General features: G+C 37.0%; 1 protein-coding gene across 7 annotated transcripts in view; it reads left to right on the forward strand.

The window, feature by feature from the left end:
* Positions 1-22,852, forward strand: part of PCGF5 (polycomb group ring finger 5) — a 123,362-nt gene that overhangs the window by 85,743 nt on the left and 14,767 nt on the right. For all 7 annotated transcript variants that reach the window (XR_006209337.1, XM_042961014.1, XM_042961013.1 and 4 more), the window contains exons 7-8: positions 15,627-15,725; positions 18,590-18,679. Coding sequence is in view for 6 of the 7 variants with exons in the window: in XM_042961014.1 (XP_042816948.1) it covers positions 15,627-15,725; positions 18,590-18,679 (189 nt within the window). In the remaining variant the exon portion in view is untranslated. The remainder of the gene's footprint in view (positions 1-15,626; positions 15,726-18,589; positions 18,680-22,852) is intronic.

Genomic DNA, 22,852 nt, shown 5'->3' on the forward strand with positions numbered 1-22,852 from the left:
GCATTTTAACTTGCCTTAGTCCAATCCCCTGCTCTCCAGCTCAGGAGTAGCCTTGAAAAAGAAGAGCCCACTTTTCCACTGCAACCTCTCAGGCACCAAAGGGACAAAACAAAGGTGGAGCTCTTTCAAAGCCGAATTACCAAATAATTATCACTATTTGACCAGACTGGTGGTTCCTCGAATACCCCACTTACAAGGCTGTCCATATTAGACCTGATACGGAGCTTGCCCAGTAGAAAACACCTCTGTGGTCTGGGAAGGGTGGAGCATTTTTCAGAACCAATTACAAATACTTTAACTTCATGGCTGTCTGAGGTATAGCTAACATTTGGGGCAAACCATAGACAACCAAAAAGCTTAAAAGAAAAAGCTGGTGAATAAGAGGTCCATAGATATCAAAGTCTATAGGGACTTTGAAAAGCTCTAACAATCTACAATTTTAAGCATGTAGATAGGACTGTGTAGATGCTCAAGAAAGACCTAAGTAGGCCTTAAGCTCTCACCTCTGGCTGACCTTGAGGCTCTGTACAGAGTCAGGATGTGAAAGACTAAGGCAGAATTGTCAACAGCCTGGTTGAATGTTGAAGGTGTGCCCTCAAACAGTCGATTAGCAAAGATTGGGAGATTTATTGGTTCCAAGTGTATAAGGAAATCTCTGTTCAATCACTAGCCAGCCGTGAGGTGGAAACTTAAGTGGGTACATACTGTAAAGAATACCAGCTTCACAGAATTAGTTTAGGAAAGTCACTAAACAAAGAGAAACAGCAAGATACAGACACAGTAACAAACCCTAAGAGGCAGGTGGGAACCTGATTCCATTGTTGCCACATTATATTACTTTAAACATCAAGTTTTCAACAAAAAATTACGAGATGAATAGAAATAAAGCACAACTCATATACAGGGCAAAAAAAAAAGTAGTCAATTAAAACTGTCCCTGAAGGGGCGCCTGGGTGGCTCAGTCACTTGAGCATCCGACTCTTGATTTTGGCTCAGATCATGAGCCTAGTGTCCATGGGATCAAGCCCTGCATCAGGCTCCATGCTGAGTGTAGTCAGTCAGTGTCTCTCTCTCTCTCTCTCTCTCTCTCTCTCTCTCTCTCTCCCTTCCTTCCTTCCTTCATCTCCCCTCCACCCCTGACCCTTCCCCCATTCACACACTTACTCTCTCTAAATTAAAAAAAAAAAAAATCTGCCCCTGGAGAAGTCCAGACATTGGACTTATTACTAGATATAGATTTTAAGTAATCCATTTTAAATGTGTACATAGAACTAAAAGAAACCATCTGTAAACATTTAAATGAAAGTGTAAGAGCAGAGCAAAGCTGAGGGCCAAACGGGATCTTGAGCTTGCCACGTCCCAGAGACACACCAAGACAGCTACTACGTCGATTGTAACTAACTCTAAAACTGACTTCAAGACTGGCAGAACAGATCTTCCATAGCTAGTCATAGAAAGAAGGCTACATCAAAAAGGGTAAAAGGAGTGAAGATTTTGTTGGGAACCATGCTAACCACAGACAAGAGGGATATCACAAGCACAGAGGAGCAAGGGGATTAGACCCCTTATGAGTCACCCCAGCCCTGGGGATGCACACTGGGAAGATGAGTCCCTATAATGCCTTTGAAAATAAGTGGGGCTTAACCCTAGGAGAGCCAGAGGGTGATAGGAAACCAAGTCCCCACACTTAGTGTGTTGGCTCTCTAAATAACGTGCCCTGAGACACAGCACAGCACACAGCATTTTGAAAAGTATTTGAGGTATACACGAAGGATATTTATTGACTAATCTTAGGATCTGTACCAGAAGGGGAGGGATCTGCAGAAGATTTCTCTGGGAACAAAACTGCTTGCAGGTGCCGTATTTCTTGCCCTCTCCCAGCCTAGGCAGCTGGACGCCTACAGAAGCCAGTTCTGACATTCTACATCTACCTTGCTAGCACCACAAGACACACCCCAGGATTCCCCTGCAGATTTGCCCCACCCGACACATTCAGTTCTGCAGACATCCCTCCAAAGTGGCACTTGCCCTGCCGTGCCCAATAGGCAACCCCAGCCAGGACTGGCACCACTCCAAAGTGACTCCTGCTCTGGAGAGGGGGACATTTAACCCCACAAACCAGCACACCCTTAGTTTCTACAGCCAGGCTTTTTAGCTGGCTACCAAGGGAGCAAGCCCTGCCTGTCAGTGCACCTGCAGCTGATGCAGAAACTAATTGCAGATGGCTAAGCTCAGTACCAGCCCCACCCACCAGTGAGCCCATGGCAGCTGCAGCCAAGCCTCTGAGTTGGCCATGCAAGAATCAAGCCCTGCCCATCATTGCACATTTCCCTGCAGCTAAGTGAAGACAACTAGCCTGTGTGCTGACTCCACCCACCAGCAAGCCCATGACAGCTTCAGACAGACCTCTTAACAGCATGGGGAACAAACCCTGCACAGTGTGCCCACGGCAAGTGAAGTGGGTCATTGTGGTCAGCTAGGCTGAAGACCGGCTTCACTCACAAGCATGTCCACAGCAATCACAGCTCAGCCACAACAGGAAGGTGCACACAGCCCACACAGGGACACCCCTGGAGCACCTTATTCTATTGTGCTACAGGGCACCACAGAACCTCTTCTACACAGGACCACTTATTTCAAGACCAGGAGGTGTAGCTGACTTGGCTAATACATAGAAGCAGAGAGTTAGACAAAATGAGGAGACAGAGGAATATGTCCCAAATGGGAAAAAAAAAAAAAAAAATCACAGAAGAGCTAAATGAAATGGAGATAAGAAACATCCCTGATAAAGAGTTCAAAATAATGGTCATAAAGTTTCTCATAAGACTTGAGAAAAGAGTGGAGGAACTCACTGAGAAATTTTTAACAAAGAGGTAGATATAAAAAAGAACTAGTTAGAGCTAAGCATACGGGAACTGAAATGAAGAATACATTTGAGAGAATCAACAGCAGATTAGAGGCTGCAGAAGAATGGATCAGCAATCTGAAAGGGTAATAGAAAGCAACCAAGCTGAAACACAAAAAGAAAAAAATGATAAAAAATAAAAATTAAGGTTAAGGGAAATTTGCCACATCATCAAGTATAAAAACATTCATATTATAGCGATTCCAGAAGTAGAAGAGAGAAGAGGGCAGAAAACTTATTTGAAGAAATAATTGCTGAAAACTTTCCTAATCCGGGGAAGGAAATAGACATCCACATCCAGGAATTACAGAGAGTCCCTCACAAGGTGAACCCAAGGAAGTCCACATGACAACAGGTAATAATTAAAATGGCAAAAAGTAATGACAAAGAATCTTACAAGTAGTGAAAAAACTGAGTTACATACAAGGGAAACCCTTTAAGAACATCAGCTGATTTTTCAACAGAAATTTTGCAGTCCAGAAGGGAGTGGCATGATATATTCAAAGTGCTAAAGGAAAAAACATAAAACCTACAGCCAAGAATACTCTACCTGGAAAATTTGTCTTTCGGAAATGAGGGAGAGATAAGAGTTTCTCAGACAAAAAAGTTAAAAGATTTAATCACCACTAAACTAACCTTGTAAGAAACACTACAGGAAACTCTTTAAGTAGAAAAAAAAGGCCATAACTAGAAATAAGAAAAGTATGAAAGCAGGGGGAACCTGTATTGCTTTACACAAAGTAGTAAAATCAGTTCTATCTACAAAAATTAGTCAAGGGATACATAAAATAGAAAGGTGTAAAATACATAAAATGTGGAGGAAGGAGTAAAAATTTAATGCTTTTAGAATGTGTTTAAACTTAAGAGATCATCAAGCTCATCCAAGCTGTGCTGTACACATAGGATGTTATATATGAGCCAAATGTAACCACAAATCAAAAACCTATAATAGATACACACAAAAAAAATAAAGAGCAAAGAATCTAAGCAGAACGCTAAAGAAAGCCATCAAACCACAAGAGAGCAGAAGAAAAAGAAAGGAACAGAGAAGAAATATAAAACAACCAGAAAACAATTAACAAAATGGAAATAAGTATATACCTATTGATTACTTTAAATGTAAATGGACTAAATGCTTCACTCAAAAGATGTAGGGTGACTGAATGGATTTTTAAAAATGACCCATCTATATGGTACCTATAAGAGACACACACTTCAGACCAAAGTGTAGGGGGAGAAAGAGATGTTCTGTGCAAATGGAAGCAAGGAAAAGAAAAGGGCAGGATAGCAATACTTTTATTGGACAAAATAGACTTTAAAACAAAGACTGTAGCAAGAGACAAAGAAGGGCACCATAATGATAAAGGGATCAAGCCAATAAAAGTATTTACAATTATAACTATCTATGCACCGAACATAGGAGAACCTAAATACATAAAGCAAATATTAACATACATAAAGGGAGAAATTGAAAATAATGCAATAATAGCAGGGTACTTTAACATCACACTTAACATAGATAGATCATCCAGACATAAAATCAACAAGGAAACAATGGTTTTGAATAACACATCAGACCAGATATATATAGAACTTAACAGATTTAAGTATGGACCTAACAAACATACACACAGTAGTCCTTCCAAAAATAGAATACACATTCTTTTGAAGTGCACATGGAACATTATTTTTTTTTTTTAACGTTTATTTATTTTTGAGAGACAGAGCACTAAGTGGGGGAGGGGCAGAGAGCGAGGGAGACACAGAATCTGAAGCAGGCCTCGGGCTCTGAGCTGTCAGCACAGAGCCTGATGGCGGCGCTCAAACCCACAAACCGTGAGATCATGACCTGAGCTGAAGTCAGACGCTTAACTGACTGAGCCACCCAGGCACCCCATGCACATGGAACATTCTTTAGGACAGACTGCATATTAGGCCACAAAACAAGTCTTGATAAACTTAAGACTAAAATCATACCAAGCATCTTTCTCAATCATAATGGTATGAAACTATCTTTCATAACTCTTCTATAGTTTTCAGAGTACAGATCTTTTGTCTCTTTAGAAAGGTTTATTCCTAGGTATCTTATTGTTTTAGGTACAACTGTAAATGGGATTGATTCCTTGATTTCTTTTTCTGCTCCTTCATTATTGGTGTATAAAAATGCAACAGATTTCTTCCTGATTTTTATCGTGCAACTTTGCTGAATTCATGTGTTCTAGCAATTTTTTTGGTGGAGTCTTTAGGGTTTTCTGCATATAGTACCATCCATGTCATTTGTGAATAGTGAAAGTTTGACTTCTTTATTGCCAATTTGTATGCCTTTTATTTCTTTTTATTGTCTGATTGCTGAGGCTAAGACTTCCAGTACTGTATTAAATAGTAATGGTGGGAGTGGACATCTTGTCTTGTTTCTGACCATAGGGGAAAGCTCTCAGTTTTTCCCCATTGAAGATGGTATTAGCTGTGGGTCTTTCATATATGGCCTTTATGATGTTTACGTATGCTCCATCTATCCCTCCTTTATCGAGGGTTTTTACCAAGAACGGATGCTGTATTTTGACAGATGCTTTGTCTGTATCTATTGACAGGATCATATGGTTCTTACCCTTTCTTTTATTAGTGGGGTGTATCACACTGATTGATTTGCAAATACTGAACCAGCCCTGCAATCCAGGAATAAATCCCACTTGCTCATGGTGAATAATTCTTTTAATGTACTATTGAATTCAATTTGCTAGGAACTTGTTGAGAATTTTTGCACCCAGCTTCATCAGAGATATTAGCCTGTAATTCTCCTTTTTAGTGAGGTCTGGTTTTGGAATTAATGCTGCCTGGCTTCATAGGAGTTTGGAAACTTTCCTTCCATTTCTATTTTTTTGGAACAGTTTGAGAATAGGTTTAACTCTTTTTAAATATCTGGTAGAATTCCCCAGGGTCGCCATCTGGCCCAGGACTCTTGTTTGTTGGGAGATTTTTGATAACAAATTCAATTTCTTTGCTGTTTATGGGTCTGTTCAAATTTTCTATTTCTTCCTGTTTCAGTTTTGGTAGTTTGTGAGTTTCTAGGAGTTTGTCCATTTCTTCCAGATTGCCTAATTTGTTGGCATATAATTTTTCATATTATTCTCTTATTTATAATTGTTTGTATTTCTGTGGTGTTGGTTGTGATCTCTTTTGTTTGTGATCCCTTTGGGTCCTTTCTCTTTTCTTTTTGGTAAGTCTGGCTAGGGGTTTACCAATTTTGTGAATTCTTTCAAAGAATCAGCTTTTAGTTTCATTCATCTGTTCTACTGGGGTTTTTTTTGTTTGTTTTCTATATTATTTCTGCTCTAATCTTTATTATTTCCCTTCTGCTGGCTTTAGGTTTATTTGCTGTTCCTTTTCTGGCTCCTTTAGGTATAAGGTTAGATTGTATATTTGAGACCTTTCTTGCTTCTTGAAATAGGCCTGAATTGCTATATACTTTCCTCTAGGATTGCCTTTGCTTCATCCCAAAGGGTTTGACTGTCATGTTTTCATTTTCATTTGCTTTCATGTATTTTTCTATTTCTTCATTCATTTCCTGTTTAACCCATTAATTCTTTAGTGGGATGTTCTCTAATCTCCATGTATTTGAGGGATTTCAAAATTTTTTCCTGTGGTTGAATTCAAGTTTCATAGCATTGCGATCTGAAAATATGCATGGTATGATCTCGATCTTTTTGTACCTATTCAGGGCTGATTTGTGACCCAGTATGTGATCTGTTCTGGAGAATGTTCCATGTTCATTTGAGAAAAATGTGTATTCTGCTGCTTTAGAATGAAATGTTCTCAATGTATCTGTTAAGTCCATCCAGGCAGGCCAATGTGTCATTCATAGCCATTGTTTCCTTACTGATTTTCTGCTTAGATAATCTGTCCATTGCTGTATGTGAGGTATTAAAGTCCCTTACTATTATTGTATCATTATTGGGTTTCTGGGTGTTTGTCATTAATTGATTTATATACTTTGAAGAGGACATAAAGAAATGGAAAACATTCCATGCTCATGGATTAGAAGAACAAACATTGTTGAAGTGTTTATACTACCCAAAGCAATCTATACATTTAATGCAATCCCTATCAAAATACCACCAGTGTTCTTCACAGAGCTAGATCAAACAATCCTAAAATTTGTGTGGAACCGCTTAAGACCCTGAATAGCCAAAACAGTCCTGAAAAAGAAAAACAAAACTTGGAGGCATCACGATCCTGGATTTCAAGCTATATTACAAAGCTGTAGTCATTGAGACAGTATGATACTGGCACAAAAACCAGCACATAGATCAATGAAATGGAATAGAAACCCCAGAAATGGGCCCACAACTATACAGCCAACTCATCTTCAACAAAGCAGGAAAGAACTCCAATGGAAAATAGTCTCTTCAATAAATGGTGTTGGGAAAACTGAACAGCGACATGCAAAAGAATGACTGGACCACTTTCTTATAACATACACAAAAGTAAATTAAAAATGGATGAAAGACCTAAATGTGAGACAGGAAACCATCAGAATCCTAGAGGAGAACACAGGCAGCAACCTCTTTGACCTTAGCCAGAGCAACTTCTTACTAGACACATCACCAAAGGCAAGGGAAACGAAAGCAAACATGAACCATTGGGACCTCATCAGATAAAAAGCTTCTACACAGTGAAGGAATCAATCAACAAAACTAAAAGGCAGCCTACACAATGGGAGAAGATATTTGCAAACAACGTATCTGATAAAGGGTTGGTATCCAAAATCAATAAAGAACTTATCCAGCTCAACACCCAAAAAACAAACAACCTGGTTAAGAAATAGGCAGAAGACATAAATAGACACTTTTCCAAAGAAGACATCCAGATGGGTAACAGACACATGAAATCTCAACATCACTTATCATCAGGGAAATACAAATCAAAACCACAATGAGATACCACTTCATACCTGTCAGAATGGCTAAAATTAACAACACAAGAAACAACAAGCATTGGCAAGGATGTTGAAGAGGGGGAACCTTCTTGCACTGTTGGTGGGAATGCAAACTGGTGTAGCCATTCTGGAGAACAGTCTGGAGGTTCCTCAAAAAACCAAAAACAGAGCTACCCTACCATCCAGCAATTGCACTATTAGGTATTTACCCAAAGGATACAAAAATACACATTCAAAGGGGTACATGCACCCTAATGTTTATAGCAGCATTATCAACAGCAGCCAAACTATGGAGAGGGCCCAAATGTCCATCAACTGATGAGTGGATAAAGAAGATGTGGTATATATGTACAATGGAATATTACTCAGCCATCAAAAAATGAAATCTTGCCATTTGCAACAACGTGGATGGAGTTAGAATGTATTACGCTAAGCAAAATAAGTCAATCAGAGAAAGACAAATATATGATTTCACTCATGTGGAATTTAAGAAACAAAACAGATGAACATATGGGAAGGGGGAGGAAAAAAGAGTAGAAAGGGAAACAGACCACAAGAGACTCTTAACAATACAGAACAAACTGAGTTGACGAAGGAGGAAAGTAGGAGATGGGCTAGATCGTTCGATGGGTATTAAGGAGGGCGCTTGTGATGAGCACTGGATATTGTATGTAAGTGATGAATCACTGAAATCTACTTCTGACACCCATGTTGCACTGTATATTAAAATATAACTAAAATATGAAAAAAGGACTTCTCAAATTAAAAAAAAAATAAACATAATGGTGTGAAACTAGAAACCAATTACGAGAAAAATACTGAAAAAAAAAAACAAAACAACCAAACACATGGAGGCCAAGCAACATGATAATCAACAACCATTGGGTCATTAAAGAACTTACAGAGGAAACCAAAAAATACATGGAGACAAATGAAAATGGAAACACAGCTATCCAAAATTATTGGGATGCAGCAAATGTTCTAAGAGGAACATTTATAGGAATACAGGACTATCTCAAGAAACAAGAAAAATCTCAAACAATCTAATTCTATACTTAAAGGAACTAGAAAAAGAACAAAGCCTGATGTTAGCAAAGGAAGGAACTAATAAAGATTAGAGTGGAAGTAAATGAAATAGAGATAAAAAAAAAAAAACTCAATGAAATCAAGAGCTGTTTCTTTGAAAAGGTAAACAAAATTTGATAAACTTTTAGCTAGACTCATCACGAAAAAAAAGATGAAGACTCAAATATACCAGAAATGAAAAAAGAGAAATAACAACGAACACCACAGAAATACAAAGAATTATAAGAGAATATTATGAAAAATCCTATGCAAACAAATTGGGACAACCTAGAAGAAATGAATAAATTTCTAAAAACATACAGTCTTCCAAAACTGAATCAGGGAAAGGTAAAAAATTTGAACAGACTGGTTAATAGTAACAGAATTGAAAAAACAAAAAAACAAAGGATCAGATAGTTTCAGAGATAAAGTCTACCAAACATTTAAATTTTTTTAATAATTTTTTTAATGCTTACTTATTTTTGAGAAATAGAGTGCGAGCGGGGGAGGGGCAAAGAGAGAGGGGGACACAGATTCCAAAGCAGGCTCCAGGCTCCAAGCTGTCAGCACAGAGCCCGACGTGCGGCTCAAACTGAGGAGCTGTGAGATCATGACCTGAGCTGAGGTTGGACACTTAACTGACTGAGCCACCCAGATGCCCCAGATTTTACCTGCATTTAAAGAAGAGTTAATACCTATTCTTCTCAAACTATTACAAAAAATAGAAGAGGAAGGAAATCTTCAAAATTCATTCTATGAGGCCAGCATTACCCTGATACCAAAACCAGAAAAAGACTACAGAAAAAGAAAACTACAGGCCAACATCCCTGATGAGCATAGATTTAAAATTCCTCAATAAAATATTAGCAAGCTGAATTCAATGATACATTAAAAGCATCATTTACCATGATCAAGTGGGATTCCAGGGATTACAGGGTGGATGAATATTGGCAAATCAGTGTTAATATCACATTAACAAGAGGAAGGATGAAAACCACAATTATCTCATTAGATTAAGAAAAACCATTTGACAAAAATACAACCTTTGTTCACGATAAAAACTCTCAACAACATTGATTTTAGGGAATATACTTCAAAATAATAAAGGCCATATGTGAAAAACCCATACCTAGCATCATATTCAGTGATGAAAAACAGAACTTTTCCTCTGAGATCAGGAACAAGACAAGGATGTCCACTCTCACCACTTTTATTCATCATGTACTAGAAATCCTAGCTGAGCAATCAGACAAGAAAAAGAAATAAAAGGCATCCAAATTGATGGGGAGGAAGTTAAACTCATTAATTGCCGATGAATGATACTATATATGGAAAACCACCAGAAAACTATAGAATACATGAATTCAGTAAAGTTTCATTAAAATTAATATAATATTAATATAAAGAAACCTGTTGCATTTTTATACATGAATAATAAAGTAGCAGAAAGAGAAATTAGGAAAACAATCTCATTGACAGTTGTACCAGAAATAATAAATTATCTAGGGAATTTAAAGAGGTGAAAGACCTATACTCTGAAAACTAGAAGACACTGATGAAAGAAATTGAAGATACCACAAATGTAAAGATATTTTCATGGATTGGAAGAATTAATATTGCTAAAATGTCCATACTACTGAAAGCAATCTACAGATTTAAGTGCAATTCCTATCAAAATACAAATAGCATTTTTCACATAACTGGAACAAATAATCCTAAAATTTGTATGAAACCACAAGATTTTGAATATCCAAAGCAATCTTAAGAATAACCAAGCTGGAGGCACCACGATCCCAGATTTCAGGATCTACTACAAAGCCATGGTAATCAAAACGGTGTCATACTGGCACAAAAACAGACACATAGATCAATGAAACAGAATGGAAAGCCCATACTTACAAGGTCAATTAACCTACAACAAAGGGGACAGAGATGTACAATCAGGAAAAGATCATCTTTTCAATAAATGGTGCTAAGAAAACTGGACAGTTACATGCAAAAGAATAACATTGGACCACTTTATTACATCATACACAAAAACTCAGAATGGATTAAGGACTTAAATGTGAGATCTGAAACCATAAAATTCTATGTTTTCTAAAAAAACTTAGGTAGTAATATCTTGGACATAATTCTTCCAACATATTTACAGATATGTCTCCTTGAGCAAGGGGGAAAAAGCAAAAATAAACTGTTGGGACTATACCAGAATAAAAAGCTTTGACACAGCAAAGGAAACTGCCAGCAAAACAAAAAGGCAACCTACTGAATAGGAGAAGATATTTGCAAATGATGTATCTGTTAGGAGTTTATATCCAAAATATATAAAGAACTTAAACAACTCAACACCAAACAACCCAATTTTTTAAAATGGAGAAAGGACCTGAACAGACATTTTTCCAAGGACATAGAGATGGCCAACAGACACACGAAAAAATATTCAACATAATAATCATCAGAGAAATGCAAATCAAAACCACAGTAACATTACCTCACGCTCATTAGGATGGCTACTATCAAAAACAAAACAGAAAATACCAAGTGTTGGTGAGGATGTAGAGGATGACAGACGTATTGGAACCCTTATCCACTAATAGTATCAAAAAGAGAAATACTTAATATAATTAAGAAAGCATAAGATTTATATGCTGAAAACTGCAAAACATTAATAGAAATGAAGAAGGCCTAAGAAATGGAAATATATCCCATGTTCATGGATTAGAAGACTTAATATTGTTAAGACAGCAGTCCTGCCCCAATTGGTCAGATTTAGTGAAAACCCTAACCCAAATTCTAACTGCTGTTTCTACAGAAATTGACAAGCTGATCCTATTTCCCTTATAGAAATCCAAGGGACCTGGAATAGTCAAAACAATCTTGAGAAAGTACAACAAGCTGGAGGACTCAAAGTCCCGTTTTCAAAACTTGCTTCAAAACTACAGTAATCAAGAGAGTATGGTACTGGACAAAGGGTATATATATATGTCAGTGAAGAGAATTGAAGGTCAGAAATAAACACGTGTCGATTATGAATTTATTTTTTACTTGAGGGCCAAGCTAACTCAAGGGAAAGAATAGTCTTTTCAAGAAATGGTGCTGGAACATTTGAATATCCACATGTAAGAAATGAAGTTGGGTTTCTACCTCATGTCATATACAAAAATTAACTCAAAATGGACCCATACCTAAATGTAACAGCTAAAACAGTAAAACTCTTAGAAGAAACATAGAGATAAAATCTCATGACCTTGGATTTGGCAGTAGATTCTTAAAAATGATATCATCAGCAAAAGCATCAAAAGAAAAAATATAGATAAATTAGATTCTATCAAAAGTAAAAACTTTTGTGCTTTTCAGAGAACACTATCAGGGCCCCCTGGGTAGCTCAGTCAGTTAAGCATCCAACTCTTGATCTCAGGGTTTTGAGTTCAAGGCCCACACTGGGCTTTGAGCTTCACATGAAGCCTACTTAAAAAGGTGGGGGAGGTGTATGGGTGGCTCAGTTGGTTAAGTGTCAGATTCTTGATTTCAGCTCAGGTCATGATCTCATTTGTGAACTACCAAGAAAGTGAAAAGACAACATATAGAATGGGAGAAAGTATTTGCAGATCAGGTATCTGATAAATCTTTAGTATTTAGAATATATAAAGAACTCTTACCAATCAACAAAAACATAACCCATTTTTTTAAAGTGGGCAAAGGATTTAAATAGACATTTCTCCAAAGAAGATGTACAAATGGCCAATGAACACATGAAAAGATGCTAAACATCATTAGTCATTAGGGCTGTGCAAACCAAAATCACATGACACTTCACACCCACTAGGATGCATGTAAATTTTTTTTTTTTGCAAAAAGGAAAATAGGATAGTTTTTAATAAACTATAAGCTAGGATCAAATACTGTAACATGCTAGGACATGAATGAACCTTGAAAACATTATGCCAAGTGAAAGAAGCCAGAAACAAAGGCCACATATTGTATGATTTCATTGCTATGAAATGTCCAGAAAAGGCAGTCCATAGACACAGAAAGTAGATTGGCTTTTGTCAGGTCTAGGGAAAAGGAAGGAGTAGTGACTGCTAATAAGTAAGTTTCCTAGTGGGGTAATGAAATGCCCTGGAATTAGATAATGGTAATGGTTGCATAACCTCATGAATATACTGGTATTACTGAATTGTACATTTTAAATGGTGACTTTTATGGTATTTGAATTTCAATTTAAAAAAAAGTTAAAGTCGGGGTGCCTGGGTGGTTCAGTTGGTTAAGTGTCTGGCTCTCGGTTTCGGCTCAGGTCATGATCTCACGGTTCGTGAGTTCAGGCCCCATGTCACACTCTGTGCTGGCAGTGCGGAGTCTGCTTGGGTTTCTCTCTCCCTCTCTCTCTCCCCCTCTCCTGCTCACACTCTCTCTCTAAATAAACTTTAAAAAACTTTAAAAGTATATATATCCATCACCACACCTAGTTACAAATTAAAAAAAAAAAAGTCAAAGGCAAGCTTGATAGCCGTTTTAGCTGGTAAGGATACTAGCCCTACCGTTCCGAAGATGACAGAAGAAACAGGGGTTTGGGTTTAAAAAAATAACCTCAAATAATCATTATCATAAGAACTAGAATTTGTTGCATTGTATTCTACACAACTGGCAACCCGTATAACTCATGATTTTGACCACTAGCCAATTTCAAATCTAGTCTCTTACATCTTTTAAAACAAAGAGATAAAAAAAAGTAAAAGTGCCTCTAGGGTAACCACCTTAGAAGCAGAAAGGAGCCTTTTTTTTTTTTTAACTGTTCCTCTTCTGGTTTGAGTTTAGGGAGCAGGTTAGAAGGCAAGGCATTGTGCCATGCAAGAGAAAGGTAATATTTCTTCAGATATACAGGGGAGCCTGAAATGTTGATCCCACCAGAGCAGCTGACTACACAGCTGCTCTCCCAGCCAGCAGTCTCCCGTTAACCCCCTGTGTGTAGTCCAGATGTTTCCATTTTCTGTGTGTTCTGAAAGGGAATGCCGGGAAGATGCACTGCTCTTAGGATCATCTCTTCCTGGTCATCTATTCAGCACTCTTGTCATTGCCTCTCTTAAAACGTGTTGATTACTTGTTGATTCAGAGGTCTGTATAGCGGTTTCTAGGTGTACCTATCTAGGAAACAGCAAGATTAATTTGGTATAATTGTAAAATGTTTCTGTAGAGGGAGAATGCATAATTGTTATATTGTCATTTTCTAAGTACTTACAAATCAAATATTAGATAATTCAGGCTGGAATTTTGTTAGAGAATAATGTCAAAGTTTATTGAGTTATAAATTCCAGAAACAAGCTTTTGCCTAATTTTTAAAATCTTCTCTTAACTCTTCTGACAGCTCTCTCCTTATTAACAATTTCCAAAAAGTAGTGATGCCGTGTTCGTTTCTGTAGGTTATTTTAACAAGCTGAGATTCTCTGAAGATGATAATATACTTAGAGGGTCTTCTAGTACCTTCACATTCTACTCTAACTTAACTGGGACCTATAAAATGTACCAAGAATTCTTTATAAGCCGTTTGGAACAATAGACTGGAAACATTGGGGTAGTTTAGATGATGGGAATAGATAACAGGGAAGATCTATGTGAATATTTATCCCTTCATTTTCACGCTATCTAGAGTATCAGTCTTTCCATTTGAAATGTCTAGTGTGTGTTTTGCTTTAGATGTAACTTTTGACTTCTGTTTTCTTTTAATGGTTACTTTACCATCTAAATAGTGACCAAGTATCATTTGTAAATTTGTTTCTGTTGGTCTTTGCTAGGAAATATATTTTGCCAGGAACACATTTGCTAACAATACATACTGACTGGATGGCTCTACTTTGGGCTTAGTGAATTTAAGAATATCCTGTATATATAAGTAGAAGTAATACCTTATACCTTTAAAAGAGTCAGTTGCTGGTTTTTGTTTTACTGTTGAAAACTTTTAAGGTTTGGAGATGTAATTTTGTTTCACACATTGGTTCGTGTTTATCATGTCTCCACACCTCATTTTGACTAATTTTAGTTTGAGCATTCGTTCTGGATTGGTTCGTATATTTTAGTGATGTTCAGGCTAAAAGAGTAAGTCAGTACTGCTAATAAAATGAGAAAAATCCAGGTACAAAGAACATGTTTTTCCAGTAAAGTAGTCACAGCCCATCAGACACTGGGACATGTTTCTCCAGAACCAGAGTCCGTTCCACGTGACTTTTACTTGCTAGGGATCTTGTGGCCTGACTGGCCTCTACTGAACTCTGGGGCTCCTTATGGCCCCATCTGAGATCACTGCTCTTTTAAAAAATATTTAAAAGTTTATGAGACTTTTAAAAAATATCCCTAATTCTTTTAGAAGTGACATTCTTTAATAAAATATTTTATATTCTTTTTGCGACCTTTATTTTTGATTAAATTCATAATGCGTTGTTAACTAAACAAATTGACGATCTGCATACCTCTAGACATTTCTAGACATGTCTAGAGGTATGAAGATTTTCAATTTCCCAGGATTTTCTGAGTGTACATAATAGTACATTCTTGAAGAATACCATGTAAGTATCTAAGAATTAGAAGCATTTTTTATTTAGTAGTACTAAAGAGTATAATTTGAAACATTTTCAGAATATATTTTGAAAATCCTCAAAATGATAGTGGAAAATGACACCTGTGGTTTCATTACAAGATATATTTTAACTAATAATCTGTTTCCTTTAGGGTTTAATGAAGAAATTCATTCGATGTTCTACCCGTGTAACTGTGGGAACTATTAAAAAATTTTTAAGTTTAAAACTAAAACTTCCAAGTTCTTATGAGGTAAGTTAACAATACAATCTTGATCATTTTGATAATTCTAATCTGAAGTAAAATTTTAACAAAAGAAGTAAAAATTAACAATAATTTTGTGGAAACCTGGGTTATTTTCATGTTAAAAATTAATTTTGAGAATGTAATATTCTGTTTATGTAATGTGTATTTGTTAACATCCTGACTAAAACATACAAATGCATTTAGTGTTTTACCATTAGAGGAGATACCTAAATAATATTAAGTGATCCAAAAATAAATATCTCAACTAACTGGACTTTAATGCCAACATGCTTTAGGGTCTTTTTTTTTTTTTTTTTTTTTTTAATCTGAGACCTTTGAGATCCAGTTTTACCAATTCTTTATAGACTTCTTTTTCAGAATGTAAAACATTGTCTTTTTATGAAAAGGGATTTTACAAATAGTGTTCCTTTAATTATGTGATTTGCAAAAGTGATATTGTTTAGCAGAAGGTAAAACCAATGTAATTGCATCTGCATAAATGCGGTCTACCAGTTTCCTTACAGGAGAGATAAATTGCCCTGATATTGATCACAGCACAGCTTGTAATGTGTTCAATGTTTAGAGAATGTTTAAGATGCTAGAATTACAGCTATAACATAATGAGATACGGTTACCATTTCTCACCTGCCCAAATGGCAGTCTTACAACTTCTATTAATTTTCTCTTCCTCCCCTTTGGGTTCTGAGAATAGCTTCTGAAAAAACTAAAGACCAAACTAGTGTTCTGTATAAACAAAGACATCAAAGGCAACATAGTTCTTCAGGCTTAGGTATAGTAATATTAATATGAATAGTTTATCATAGTAGAAATAAAATAGGATTTGAACATAGGCATTGACAGGTATTAAGACTATATTATGAGGAAGCCTCTGATCCTAAATTTATTTAAAAACTTCTCTCAGACAACTAATTAATCTATGGATTAAAAATTCTTACTGTGGTTTGGTCCCACACATATTAAAACATTTCCAGAGACATCAACTTTTACATTAGGGAAAAAAAGTATGAGAGTTAATCAAAGCCCTATGTACTTGGTAAAGTAAAAGATAACAATTTATAGATACAACAGTGAAAATAGAAAATGAAACTGTTTTTGTACTTTATTGTCTTCTTACAAAATACCACATGCAGTTTTATTTCCTTACTTTTAGGTGTGACTCAATTATTTTCTAGTTTCCAGGAAGTTGTTAGAGCTGAGAGGATGATTTCTCTCAGTGTCTTACTGCCGGCACTTATCATCTCTCTCCATAGAAAACAGCAAGGGAGGAGACTCAGTCCACTGACAGCTCCTTGTCTATCCCAGTGTAAAGGACTTTTCCTGTGATTTTTAGAAGGATTTACTGGTTCCTCCCTTATTTTGCTGTCTTAACATATAGGGTGATGTAGTAATGAAATACTTATGAGCTGAAGCCTTTTGCAACGGCATTGCTCATTGGGGGAGATAGTTTCATTTGTAAATGACAACAGAAGCAGCATACCGAATTAGGGATTGCATCCTAAATCTCTTTACTTCTTTGCTTATGAGTTTATTTTACAGGCAAGATTAAAAAAAAAAAAAAATCATCGGGGCACCTTGGTGGCCCAGTCAGTTAAGCATCTGGTGCTCGATTTCAGTTCAGGTCATGATCTCACAGTTCGTGGGTTCAAGCCCCACATCAGGCTCTGTGCTGACAGTGAAGAACCTGCTTGGGATTCTCTCTTTCTCCCTCTCTCTGCCCCTCCTGTGCTCTCTGTCTCTCTTTGAAATAAATAAAATAAACTTAAAAAAATAAAAAAAAACTATTTTGTCTTTTTAAAAATGTCTAAAAAACATTTTGAGGTCCATGTAAGTCACGATAAATCATCAAAAAATCAATATAATTTAGCTAAACATTTGTGTAATACAATTGGAACTCTACTCATTTTAGACTTTTAAAGTTCAGGACTCTCTAATCTCTATCTAGCCAAACACAGAATTATTTAAAACCCATTCTTCTTCCCCCTTTCCACACTTTAAATTAAACTCTTATCAGTCTGCTTTTAATAGCTAAAGAACTGAAATGTTTTACTTTGGGGGCCTATGATAAATGTTTGTTTATGTTTTGTTGAATTGGCAAATCATAGCCACAGTTCTTGGGGCCTTCTTAATTAAGGATTTGGGGGGTTGTTTGGTTCCTGCAACTCTAGAGCAAAAGTGAGCTTTGAAACACGCAACCTTTTTTGAAGTTTGATGCAAGGTGAGAAGAGGGTCCTGGAAGTATTATGCAAGTTACCAACCAAGCAAAACAGGCCAGAGAGCCCTAGAAGACACAGGCCTGTGGCGTGGTCCTAACTGTTCTGTCGACTTAGCTACAGGTAATTACCAGAAGTTCTCATATGCCTTGACGTCCCCAAAAATCTTGTATCCACATTCATTCATTTACCCTCTTGGAATACAAACTAATGAGAGGAAAGCAAGTCCTCTAAATCTTGGGAAGGTGAAAGGATTCTGAGAGGTGAGCTCATAAGCCCCAGGTGCTGTGAGGTCTCCACAGTTCCTCCTCATTCTGTAAGAGACAATCCTGGAAATATGTCTAAACCTGTAAGTGCACAGAGACATGGACTAAAAAAATCTTTACACTGCATTTCAAAATTATGTGTATAGACTTGAGTGACAGGTATGTGGGACAAGACAAGCAGTCCTTCATGTTACTTCTATCTGAATTAATACTTATGAGATGGACCAGTGCTTTTAATAAAAATATTCAATGCTCTTTTTAAATAATGGATAATACCTCTATTTTTTATAACTATTTGAATCTTTTTTTGAAATTTGGAAAAAAGTTTAAGACACGAACTACTTACGTTAATGGATCTGTATTCTTTTTAAAGTTGGATGTGCTGTGCAATGGTGAAATTATGGGGAAGGATCACACTATGGAATTCATCTACATGACAAGATGGCGACTAAGAGGCGAAAACGTAAATTGCTTTTATATTTACCTATGTGTATATTTAGTTCTATGTCATTTTATTACTCATATTTAACAGTATTACTTAGAAACAAAAAAACTAGCTTGGGAAAGAGAAGAAACTGATTCCTTTTACTGTTTACGCCCAGCTACTCCATGCTAATTGGTCCCAAGTACAAGACCAAGGTCTGTGTTAAATATGGTTTTGTTATATTGAAGGTGAGTTAAAAGTCCCATCTAAATATGTTCAGAACTCTGCTAACCTCAAGACAGAGAAGATGGCATGTACATGATTTTAAACCCCGGTAAAATACGGGAATTTCTAACTATATGGAGTTGAGTGGGGAGACTAAGTTTTGCCATGATTAGTACGTCTAATGGTTGATGTTATTTTTTGGTTGTGCTAGAAGGAACTGATAGGGTAGAATCTAGGTTATCCTTTTTTTCAGGTACCTCCTTTTCGTGAAAGTGTAAAATCGGAACAAAGGGTAAGTGAGTTTGCAGTGGTTTCTGATGCCAGAATTAGACTATTGTGAGTTAGACCCTAGACAATATGGGAGAAATGATTTAAAAGGAGAAAACCTGAGAAAAATCCAAGAAACCCCAAAGGAGAATTTTATATTTTGAAATGTATCTTTGCTTAGGGTTAATGAGAAGGTTCAAGCATATCTTACCTGAGTTATATATTACATTGATATTATGGAAATCCGAGGGACTAGGGATTATGACACTGATATAGATCAGTGAGGAATGTAGTAGTGATGCTACCAGAAATTCTCTTCATAATCTGAGTACATGAATCCACATTGAGATTGACTAGAAGGTTGTGCTAGGTGACCTACAAGGTCCTCTCAGACATCGAGACTCTGTGGTGGTTATGGTATAATATGTCATACTTCTAAACTGTCTGTAGTTTTAATCTCTCTAATAAGCTAGGCTTTATTACATTTTTGTGAAAACCTAAGTTATGAAAGAATACTAAAGAAACATAACCTCAGTCAAGGACAAGTGATACAGAATCTGAATATAATGAGGGTTGCCATATTCCAGTGGTTCAAAAACATACTTGTGTGGATTGGAAACATCTATGGAACGTTAATGAAACAGACCCCAAAAAATCATTTTTGTGTGTTCTGTTCAATGGATAGGATAATTGGCTACATTTTCCAGAAATGTCTTGATATAACAATAAACGAAGCACCTAACTTCTAAGGTCAGACTTTTTTTTTCTGAGTCCTACTTGGGTACAATCTTCCTTTTGAGGTGGAATTCTCATGACCGGGAAGAAGAAATGATGTTTGAGGACCAGTCACCAGAGAGTTGTGTGCCCTAGAAAAACATATTAGACCTCTCTAAGCCTCATCTTTTAAAAGCCAAATCTAATTATCTTTGTATTTGGTAAATTACTACTTGACTTTCGAGGATATTTTATAGTTTTTTTTTTTTTTTTTTAAATGGTTCTACATACATCACCCTCACTGAATCCTTCCAGCCAAAGTGTTTCGGGTCCCAGGTGCAGCTAAACAGAGGTAGTCAGTTCTTTCTTACCCAGCACAGTTGGGGCCTAGACATTGTGATAGTACATATAATTTCGTAACGATATAATTGCAGCTTTCTTTCTTTGATAAGTCATTGGGCATTTTAAGTACGTGTTAATGATTTTCAGACACTATGAATGGGTTTGCCTTAGGGTTGAAGAGATGTAAGAAGTCATCCACTGCAAGACCTCTGCTAGCACTCACTTGTCCTTCACACGACCCCCTTCCCAGCAGTCGCCCACACTGCCAGTTATTTTAATGTCAAAGTGTGAAGGAGCTAATGCATAGAAATTGATATTAATAGACCATCAGTTAAATCAGTCTTTACTACAGTTATGTTTCTGATTACACGTGTTTGACAGTTTAAATTCCTTGGTTGTTTAAGGCATATTTTAATAAAAGTTGCTTGGAAAAATGGTTCGGTACCTTATGATTTTTCATTCCAGTAAAAACGAAACCAATAAATAGAAAAGTTAACCACATTTTATATTTAGTACAATGGTAAAGTAATGTATTAGCCCAATTAATTTTTTCAGCACGACAGCCCTGTTTTTTGTTTGCTCTCCTCCAAGCCTGTTTGCCCCTCAGTCTTCACAATCTCAATATTCCAAAATTTGTCATCCCATTTTTCCAGTTTCTCACACCAAAATCCTTGCAGTCCTCACTAGTTTCTTTTTCTTTCATCTATCCTTAGCAGATTCTGTGACCTCTGCTATCAGAACACCATCATCAGACTCCAGTTATATCTTACTACCTCCACTCTGCCACGCTCGTCCCAGCCACTGTCACCATTTTCCAGAACATCTGTAAAAATCTCCTGCCTGAGCTCCATGCTTCCACTCTTGCCTCCACCTGGGGTCCACGTACTGTCTTTGGCCGGCATAGCGATCCTCCTAAAACAAGTTAGAATATGTCGCTTCTCTGCTCCGAGCTCTCCAGTGACCTCTAATCTCACTTAGGTAAAAACTGAAGTCCTTCCAGGGACCTGTAGATACTGACCCCCATAATTTTCCCCAGACATCTCTCTGATCCTATGCTTTACTTTCCGTTGGTCATCACATTCTGACCCCACTCACTCCTGTTTCCTCTAACATGCCAGGCTTTCTCCTGCCACCCTAGGTATCCACCTATTTTCTTTACCCTCTTCACTTAAAAGAATTTTGCTTCTATATCACCTTCTCAGTGAGGGCTCTGACCTTCCTTAATATCACAACCACCGCTCCCATTCTGGCATTCTCCTAATCCGTTTTCAGGTTTGACTGTTTTCCGTAGTATTTTTTTCATACCATCTGACACACTATGCCACTTAGTTATGTTATTATTTGTCCCCCAACTAAAATGTAATCTGAGGATGGGGATGATTATTTGTTCCCTGCTGAGTCTCCAGTAGCTAGAGCAGTGCCTAGTACAAATACTCAAAAAGTATTTGTTCAAAGAATAAATTAAATGCAGAGTTTGTCTTTTATAAGGTAATAGTTATGCAAAATATATCCTAAAGATCATCTCATTTATTTGGATCTCCATTTCCCATTTGTTTTCTGTTAAACAGATTTTAAATTTTGGCTCCTGTTCCAATTAATGAGGAGTTATTATAATAATAATTGGTGAATTCTGACAGTTGGAGTGAATGGAAAAATAAGCAACAAAACAGTCATTTCTTGATCAAGCCCCTACTAGTGTACTTGTTGCAGTCACATCTGTCCCCATCTCTGCCCCCACTCTGTCCCCATCAGTGCCCCTCCACTGCCAGCGGGATGCCAGGATGTCGGTCTGAAAAGTTCACATGATCTACTGCTTTTGCTACCTGGCTGTGCCTCCTGCTGGGGTCAGCCGATTTCCTACCTTGTGATTTCTTTTACTTGTTTCTGGTACTTTTTTACGGTCAATATTTTGATCTACCTGAGATTTATTTCCTTACACACACATACCTACCACTAGGCTAAGACTCAGGCTCCTGGGTGACTCAGTCGGTTAAGCAACCGACTCTTGGTTTTGGCTCAGGTCATGGTCTCATGGTTCACAAGATGGAGCCCTGTGTCGGACTCTGTGCCGATAGCCTAAAGCCTGCTTGGGATTCTGTCTCTCCCCCTCTCTTTCTTCCCCTCCCCAGCTCACACGTGCTCTCTCGCTCTCTCAAACAAACATTTAAAAATTTTCTATTAAAAAAAATAAACCAAGACTAAGACTAAATTATTCTAAGATTTTTTTGCCAAAAATATCATTCATTGAATAATCCATACTTTATCTCCGTGTTTTGAGCTGTCAGCATTATCTATGCAGATGTTACCTGTACATGTTTATACACACACAGGTATGTGCATTGTGTTCCTGGACATTGTTTTGTTCTTCTGAGTGGGTCTTATCCCTGCACCACATTACACATCATATATAGCTTTTATAAAAATCTGATCACATACCACCCCTAATTTAAAGCCCCTAAGTTGTCCATTTTCTTTGGGATAAGTCTGAATAAAGTTCAGACTAATTTATAAGGCAAATAGGTTGTTTCTATCCTAGGTTGCTCCTTATTACCCTTTTAAAAATTGTGTTGGCTCGCTTTACCCATTTGTTTTTTCAGATGAGCTCTAGAATGGGACTGTGATTGGCATTGGAAGAAATTTTTAGGTTGACTTGGCTAGAATTGG

The sequence above is a fragment of the Panthera tigris genome, chromosome D2 (genome assembly GCF_018350195.1).
Source record: "Panthera tigris isolate Pti1 chromosome D2, P.tigris_Pti1_mat1.1, whole genome shotgun sequence".
Classification (NCBI taxonomy): Eukaryota; Metazoa; Chordata; class Mammalia; order Carnivora; family Felidae; genus Panthera; species Panthera tigris.